General features: G+C 40.9%; 1 protein-coding gene across 1 annotated transcript in view; it reads right to left on the bottom strand.

The window, feature by feature from the left end:
• Positions 1-733: 733 nt before the first annotated feature.
• The window catches only part of LOC142380482 (semaphorin-4B-like), a 32,452-nt gene continuing 24,046 nt past the window's right edge, over positions 734-9,139 (bottom strand). The window contains exons 12-14 of the mRNA XM_075466376.1: positions 6,464-6,627; positions 5,651-5,721; positions 734-5,269 (exon numbers count right to left, since the gene is read on the bottom strand). Coding sequence (XP_075322491.1) covers positions 4,458-5,269; positions 5,651-5,721; positions 6,464-6,627 — 1,047 coding nt within the window. The 3' untranslated portion in view covers positions 734-4,457. The remainder of the gene's footprint in view (positions 5,270-5,650; positions 5,722-6,463; positions 6,628-9,139) is intronic.

Below are 9,139 nucleotides of genomic sequence, written 5' to 3'. Positions count from 1 at the left end.
GTAAACTTGGAAGATAGATTAAACGAGTTACTTTTTCTTGTGAAACTGGAATAAATACATTTAAAAAAACGATTAATGTAAAAGAATGAATAAACGAAAGAGGAAATAAAAGATAATATAAGTTTTTAAATGAATGAAAATGTTAAATATTCACTTTAATTGATTATAAATCAGACTAAAATGGTCGTTTCATTGTGTGAAAGTCGAGTTAAAAACAAATTAATAAACGTTTATAGTTTTTCAGCAATGTTTCCAGCTGTGTTTGGTGTTTTTTCTTCTACAGCCCATAAAAAACATCTTCAGATGAAAGAAATCTGCCAGATTTATTCTACATCCTGATATCTGTGGTTAGATTTGACATCCAGATGCTTAAGACTTAGCATTCCGACCGCTTCTGAAGGCAGCACGAGGAAGCGTGGTTTATTTTAATGAGTTTATTGAGACGCAGGTAACACACCTGTAAAACAAATATTTGACCCAGAAAGATAATAAAGTTCTATATTTGACTAAAAACCTGTCGGAATATGACAAAAAGGGTAAAAATCTTAATGAACAGAGACAGCTGATGATGATCTATACCACCTTTAATACATTTATATCCGGTTACTTTAACATTAGGAGATCAAAGTAAGCTCCTGCGGAAGGATATGTGTTCTTCACCAGCAGATGGCAGCATATAGTGCCTTAAAAAGGGTTTTAATTTGACACATTTAACACATTATTAACGACAGAAACGGGTCTGTAAAGATGTTTATTGACATCACATCCTGTTTATACACATTAACTTCCACTGAGAATCATTCCAGCGCTCATTCAGTGCCCGATTTTTAAAAATGTAACATTCAGAAAATACCTTCATCAAAAAAATAAAATTACATTCAAACTAAATGTTCCCTGAGACACAAAAAAAAAACATAAAAATAATAAAAATATCAGCTGCAAAGCAAAAACAAACATGTGCACCAGTACAAAATGTTCACAGAACGGAAAAAAAAAGGAGAATTTCACCTTTTTTAAGAAAAAAGACAAGAAAAATATATATTATATCTACTAATAAGAAGAAGATGAGAAATAAAGACGGAATAATTAAATTATTTGGGCTGATTTGGATGACATCATGATGCTGGAGGATGAATCGCTCATTAAATGAAAGTCGGGGAATCTGTAAACCTGCCTTCTGTTTTTCTAACTCCGGAGCAGCTTAAAGGGACAGTACGCCTCTTTAAAGGGACAGTTAGCCTCTTTAAAGGGACAGTTCGCCTCTTTAAAGGGACAGTTCGCCTCTTTAAAGGGACAGTTCGCCTCTTTAAAGGGACAGTTCGCCTCTTTAAAGGGACAGTTAGCCTCTTTAAAGGGACAGTTCTCCCCTTTAAAGGGACAGTTCGCCTCTTTAAAGGGACAGTTCGCCTCTTTAAAGGGACAGTTCGCTTCTTTAAAGGGACAGTTCGCCTCTTTAAAGGGACAGTTCGCCTCTTTAAAGGGACAGTTTGCCTCTTTAAAGGGACAGTTAGCCTCTTTAAAGGGACAGTTCTCCCCTTTAAAGGGACAGTTCGCCTCTTTAAAGGGACAGTTCGCCTCTTTAAAGGGACAGTTCGCTTCTTTAAAGGGACAGTTCGCCTCTTTAAAGGGACAGTTCGCCTCTTTAAAGGGACTGTTCGCCTCTTTAAAGGGACAGTTCGCCTCTTTAAAGGGACAGTTCGCCTCTTTAAAGGGACAGTTCGTCTCTTTAAAGGGACAGTTCGCCTCTTTAAAGGGACAGTTCGCTTCTTTAAAGGGACAGTACGCCTCTTTAAAGGGACAGTTCGCCTCTTTAAAGGGACAGTTCGCCTCTTTAAAGGGACAGTTCGCCTCTTTAAAGGGACAGTTCGCCTCTTTAAAGGGACAGTTTGCTTCTTTAAAGGGAGAGTTCGCTTCTTTAAAGGGACAGTTCGCTTCTTTAAAGGGACAGTTCGCTTCTTTAAAGGGACAGTTCGCTTCTTTAAAGGGACAGTTCGCCTCTTTAAAGGGATAGTTCGCCTCTTTTGACATGAAGCTGTGTAACATCCCATATCAGCAACATCATTTCTGAACATCTTCTTACCCCCTGCTGCGTCCTGTGAGCAGAGTTCCAGCCTCATTTTGGTGTTGATGAAGGTAGTCCGGCTAGTTGGCTGGGGTTTAAAACATAAAGCGTTTTGCTTCTCAAAACAATATGCGTTCAACAGAGTAATACATTTGCATCACAGAATGGTTCTCCAGGAAAAAGTCAGACCTCAAAATCTCTTGGCCCTATTTTCTCTCCCTTCGTATGTTCATAAATGATGTTGTTAATATGGGATGTCACCAGGGCTCTAAATTAACACCCGCCAACCTGCCAAATGCGGGTGAAAGTTATTTTTAGCGTGTATTAAAAAAAACTCACTAGCCGGCTTGGCCGATGATAAATGAGGAACTTTACCATCTATTATTTTATTTTAATTATTATATACAGTCTATGCGAGCGCAGTTTCTATGGGAACGCATCAGCTGAGGCTGCCGTACGAGGGGACTGGGCGTGGCTCACTCTTGGTTTGGAAATACGATAGACGGCGGTACAAATACAAATACAGACGCAAACACGAACAAAATGTGGCGATGGTTGGGACAGCCGGCCGTGAAGAGAAAAGATATGTCTGCCAAAGGAGGGGGGGGGGATGATATTGAACCTCGCAAAACACGCCGGCCACACTTTGTGAGAAAAGGGAAAAATGGAACTGAGTTAGATGGGTCCGAAGACAGTTCAGAGAGCTCGGACGATGTTTAAGCATTTCACAGTATCCCCCTCATAACTAGTCTCTGCACATAGTTTTGTGTTTAATTTTGTGCATTATCTGCACTAAAACATAGTTAGAAAGTTGTTAAATATTTCCATTTTTGTAGATTCAGGGTTCACATGACTATGAATCAGTTTTAAAGTTATTTTTTAATTTTTTTATGTACAAAAAATGTGACCCTGAATAGTCTGTGAGGGTTGAGGAGTAATGAAATGTTAGAATAAGTTTTGTATGTACATAAGTTTAATTATTGTAATTATTTTAATTGGATATACATTCCCAATTTCACTGTAAAATTTATTTAAAGCTTTAGTTAATAAATTAATCAAATGAATTCAGTGGCTCTCATCTGTCTTTTTTGCACGGAAAAATATGTGGCTGGTGGAAATTCTGATTGGCTGGTAACTTCAGAAACTTACTAGCGACATTGGCTGGTGATCAAAAAAGTTAATTTAGAGCCCTGGATGTCATACAGCTTCATGTCAGAAGAGGCGAACTGTCCCTTTAATGAGTCGGATTAAAACGATGCTCCAGGAGCAGAGAACCCAGCAGAAATTCTTCTTCTTTCTGTAACTGAAGCTGAGACGAAGCATCTCTGCTGGGATCCGACCAGACAAACAAACTCCTTCTGATGTTTTATCTCTTTAAAGCCGTTCAGCTCAAAGCTTTTTGTGGCTCGATAATAAAACAGAAGAAACATTTAGGTTAAACATTCAGCCAAACTTTCAAAGTGCTGAATGTGAAACAACTTTCAGTCCAAAGATCAGAAAACTAACATCTGCAGGTCCTGAGCAGGAAACGAGAGGACGTTTCAGCATTTATTGGCATCTTTTTAAACTCTGAACACGGGCCGAAGCCCTCGGTTCTTCTTCTAAGGCCTGGAAGAGGTTCAAGGCGTCGGGGTAATCTGATTGGACGTGACCTGCGGAGCTGAGCTGTACGCAGGGGTGTAGCACCACTACAACCACTACCTGCATATCTGAACCAACATCGACCCTATGTTAGGCTTTTGGGACACTTGTATAGGCCAATAGTTATTATGAAAATAAATACATTCAAGACAAATATGGCTTCTATATCACAATTATGTGGTAGCCAACAAAATTAATTATTTGACTTCGGCTGCTGTCACAGTGGTATCCAACGGAATGAAAATGGGATAATCAGTTACTGTGGGCTGTAATTTTGACATTAGGGCTCACCTTTCTGGGGAAAGAAATCAGTCAGCAGTTGCTTTCCTTCATTTTTTCTCTCTTGCCTTTCTTTTCTTTCCTGAAAGCCTGATTTTTTCTTTTGGATGACATCTTTCATGTGCCGGCTGCTGCGTTTAATGCCTAATAATGAAGGGAGTGAAATTTATGGCGCATGTACAATCAAAAGTCCGCCAGAGGGCGGACTAAACCAATGCGCACTGATAATGGGGGTGTCTGATAGATTATAGCCTATTTGCAGGCTGGGATATACATTTCAACAGATATATTTCCAGAGAACATTGGATTTTTATAAATTACCAACATATATTGACATTATTTTAAAAATTATTTTTTAAAAACGAAAGAAGAAGAAAATTTCCCTTCGGGCCCCCCTGTAGGCTGGACCCTGTGAATCAGTCTGACTTTCCCCCTGTTCGACGCCGCTGGCTGGACGACCTTCACTGGACGACCTTCACTGGACGACCTTCAGCTCGGCGTCCTCCGGACTGCTCAGGGAGCAAATCTCCACGGATGTGTGCGTTTTGCTGCCGTCCTCCGGTCCGAGGCCCGGCTTCCCCCGTCTCCACACGTGGAGCGACCCGAGCGCCAGGGCGCAGACGCAGGCCGCCAGCAGGAAGGACACCACCACCAGCTCGCTGTGGTAGCTCCGCTGCCGCCGAGCGTCGTTGGGCTCGTTGGGCTTGGGCCCGGAGAGGCCGTCTCTCCTGGAGGTCGGGATGACGTCCGGGTCGCCGTCCTTCGGCGGTCCAGAAACCTTCCCCCCAAAGTCAGTTTTCGTTATGAATGCGTCACCTTTGGATCCAATCACGTGTTCTTCTGAGTCGGGGAATTTGTTTTTCAGGTCAAAATCCTCGTTAGCGGTTATTATTTCTTCCTCGGAGTCCTGTGACTCCGAAGCGTCCTCGGAATCCTTGAGGTCCTCGGCGTCCTCGGGGTTCCGTATCCCGGCAGGTGTCGGTTCCTCAGGCTTCACCGGCTCGGGCCTCTCGGCAGACTTCGGTAAGGGGCTCCAGGAGCGCGGCGGGGCGGCCTGCCGGACGTGGTAGCTCGCCACCACCTGCTCGTAGCCGCCTTCCCGCGCCGTGCAGCTGTAGCTCCCGAAGGTGTCGGCGGAGGCGAAGAAGCGGAGGCCGCCGTCGGCCGAGCGGAGGAAGAGTTTCTCCGGCAGACCGCCGAACTGAGGGGAGGTCCAGCTGAGCGTGGCCAGATTGGATGGCTTCAGACACGGAAGGTGCACCGCCTGATTCACACGGGCCGGGACGCCTGCAGGCAGGAAGTTTTTTTTTCTTTTTAAACATATTTTTATTATGATTTTTCATTGATTTAAACATGAACATTATATCCCCATCTGGCAATAATAATAATAAAAAAAATAAAAATAAATAAAATAGAAAAATTAAAAATTAAAAAAAATTAAAAAAAATAAAAATAAATTAAAAATAAATAAAAATAAATAAATAAAATTGAATAAAAAAATATATAAATAAAAAAATAAAAATAAATAAAAATAAATAAACAGATAAACATAGAATAAAACAAACAAAATTATACTAATGTAGATAAATAAAGGCAGGAAGGGTTTTACTCAGGGAAACCGATCAGACAGACTCTGCAGCAGGCTGATCGTCTCTGGTCAGGAGTTACCTGTGACCTCAGGGGCCTCGTTTTCCCCCCGACATTCGGCCTCCACGTCGTTGTTCTCCAGAGTTTGAACTCTGAAAAGAAAAAGCCTGTCAGTCGGCGCTCAGGGCAGACGGCTCCTCCACAGGTGATAAACGCCGCTGCTGCTGATCCGACAGGAAGCTACGGAAGCCCAGAGCGGACGTGGTACGTATAAACTTTTTTCTGATGGTTTTCTCGAGATAACGAGTTAATTTCAGATGGTTTTCGAGGCCGCTTTTTCTCCCCGCCCCTGTTTATATGTGTTTATGTGTTCGCAGTTTGTTTGCCCTGTACAGATAACTTTCATATCATTTAAGGAGACGGCCGGCTGGACTGCAGCTCAGCAGGCGTTTACACCTCAGTGATCCAGCTGATGTAGTCGACTTCATCAGTGACCAGCTGAGGGGACCAGGCCGTCTCCATGGTTACCGAATGATGCACCAGAGGTGCCGTTTTCTCGAGATAACGAGATAAATAACTCGTTATCTGGAGAAAACGATATGCTCGTCACACCAGCGGGATTTGCTTTGTGCATTTTCACAAACGCTCCACATGTTTGATTCATAGGCGACTTTATTCAGTTTTCAATGAAAGGGGGTAAAAATGGGTAAAAACCTTTGCCAGAAATACATATAAACACATATAAACAGGGGCGGACTGGGGAGGTAAAGTGGCCTCGAAAACCAGCGGTAAACAGAACCATAAAAAAAAAGTTTATACGTACCACGTCTGCTCCGGGCTTCTGTATAAATCCCACGCACTCAGGAAAATAAACCAAGGTGAAGCTCCACTCACATGTCCTGATGGCCTCCACCCAGAGCCGTGCAGGCCTTCCCGGTCCGGCTCCACCCGCACAGAGGATCTGTGGCCAGAACACACTGGCTGCAGCTTCTGTAGACGGAGCACCGGGCCACAGGTACGGCCGTCACGCCCGCAGACGTTCCCACGTACAGCACGCCCTGCAGAACCAGAACCAGAACCACGCTGAGAGCTGGACCCCATCAAACCTTAAATCCTGCAGGCGGGTCACACCCGCTCCGCGCCTCGGTCGGCTTCACTTCCTGTTTCATCTCGCTCAGCTTACCTTGCCGTGTTTTATTCTCAGGTCCGACTTTGTTGCCCGCCTGTTAGTCAGCATCTCCCTCAGTTCATGTAGTTTTAAGCTTCCTTTGTTCCCTGACAGATTCTTGTCTTATTTCCTCAGTGGGAATTACTCAATGGCTGTTTTCCAAACCGTTGCTAAAATGTTGCTAAAGTTTACAGAGTTTAGAGCTTAAGAGAAATCAGCTTCAGGCCGGCTGATTTCGGCTCGGGCAGGAGCGAAATGCATTGTGGGTAAACGCTCTGCATACTGTCTGATCGATCAGTATGCAGTATGTAGTATGCAGTATGCAGTATGTAGTATGCAGTATGCAGTATGCAGTATGTAGTATGTAGTATGTAGCATGTATTATGTAGTATGTAGTATGTAGTATGTAGTATGAAGTATGCAGGTTAGCAGTATGCAGTATGTAGTATGTAGTATGCAGTATGTAGTATGTAGTATGCAGTATGCAGTATGCAGTATGTAGTATGTAGTATGTAGCATGTATTATGTATTATGTAGTATGCAGTATGTAGTATGAAGTATGCAGGTTAGCAGTATGCAGTATGTAGTATGTAGTATGCAGTATGTAGTATGCAGTATGCAGTATGCAGTATGTAGTATGTAGTATGTAGCATGTATTATGTAGTATGTAGTATGTAGTATGAAGTATGCAGGTTAGCAGTATGCAGTATGTAGTATGTAGCATGTATTATGTAGTATGTATTATGTAGTATGTAGTATGTAGTATGTAGTATGAAGTATGGAGTATGTAGCATGTATTATGTAGTATGTAGTATGTAGTATGTAGTATGAAGTATGGAGTATGTAGCATGTATTATGTATTATGTAGTATGCAGTATGTAGTATGAAGTATGCAGTATGTAGTATGTAGTATGTAGCATGTATTATGTATTATGTAGTATGCAGTATGTAGTATGTAGCATGTATTATGTATTATGTAGTATGTATTATGTAGTATGTAGTATGTAGTATGTAGTATGAAGTATGGAGTATGTAGCATGTATTATGTATTATGTAGTATGCAGTATGTAGTATGTAGTATGCAGTATGCAGAATGTAGTATGTAGTATGTAGCATGTATTATGTAGTATGTAGTATGTAGTATGTAGTATGAAGTATGGAGTATGTAGCATGTATTATGTATTATGTAGTATGCAGTATGTAGTATGAAGTATGCAGTATGTAGTATGCAGTATGCAGTATGTAGTATGTAGCATGTATTATGTATTATGTAGTATGTAGTATGTAGTATGAAGTATGTAGTATGAAGTATGTAGTATGTAGCATGTATTATGTATTATGTAGTATGCAGTATGTAGTATGTAGCATGTATTATGTATTATGTAGTATGCAGTATGCAGTATGTAGTATGAAGTATGCAGGTTAGCAGTATGCAGTATGTAGTATGCAGTATGCAGTATGCAGTATGTAGTATGAAGTATGTAGTATGTAGTATGTAGCATGTATTATGTATTATGTAGTATGCAGTATGCAGTATGTAGTATGAAGTATGCAGGTTAGCAGTATGCAGTATGTAGTATGCAGTATGCAGTATGCAGTATGTAGTATGAAGTATGTAGTATGTAGTATGTAGCATGTATTATGTATTATGTAGTATGCAGTATGCAGTATGTAGTATGAAGTATGCAGGTTAGCAGTATGCAGTATGTAGTATGAAGTATGTAGTATGTAGTATGTAGTATGTAGCATGTATTATGTATTATGTATTATGTAGTATGCAGTATGTAGTATGAAGTATGCAGGTTAGCAGTATGCAGTATGTAGTATGCAGTATGCAGTATGTAGTATGCAGTATGTATTATGTATTATGTAGTATGTAGTATGTAGTATGCAGTATGCAGTATGTAGTATGCAGTATGCAGTATGTAGTATGCAGTATGTAGTATGTAGTATGTATTATGTATTATGTAGTATGTAGTATGCAGTATGTAGTATGCAGTATGCAGTATGCAGTATGTAGTATGTAGTATGCAGTATGTAGTATGTAGTATGCAGTATGTAGTATGTAGCATGTATTATGTAGTATGCAGTATGCAGTATGTAGTATGCAGTATGTAGTATGCAGTATGCAGTATGTAGTATGTAGTATGCAGTATGTAGTATGTAGTATGCAGTATGTGGTATGCAGTATGCAGTATTTAGTATGTAGCATGTATTATGTATTATGTAGTATGTAGTATGCAGTATGTAGTATGCAGGTTAGCAGTATGCAGTATGTAGTATGTAGTATGCAGTATGTAGTATGCAGTATGTAGCATGTATTATGTATTATGTAGTATGCAGTATGCAGTATGTAGTATGCAGGTTAGCAGTATGCAGTATGTAGTATGTAGTATGCAGTA

This window comes from Odontesthes bonariensis, chromosome 5, assembly GCF_027942865.1.
Source record: "Odontesthes bonariensis isolate fOdoBon6 chromosome 5, fOdoBon6.hap1, whole genome shotgun sequence".
Taxonomy (NCBI): Eukaryota; Metazoa; Chordata; class Actinopteri; order Atheriniformes; family Atherinopsidae; genus Odontesthes; species Odontesthes bonariensis.
Note: the sequence above shows the minus strand (reverse complement) of the source record. Positions and strands in the feature narration are given on the sequence as shown.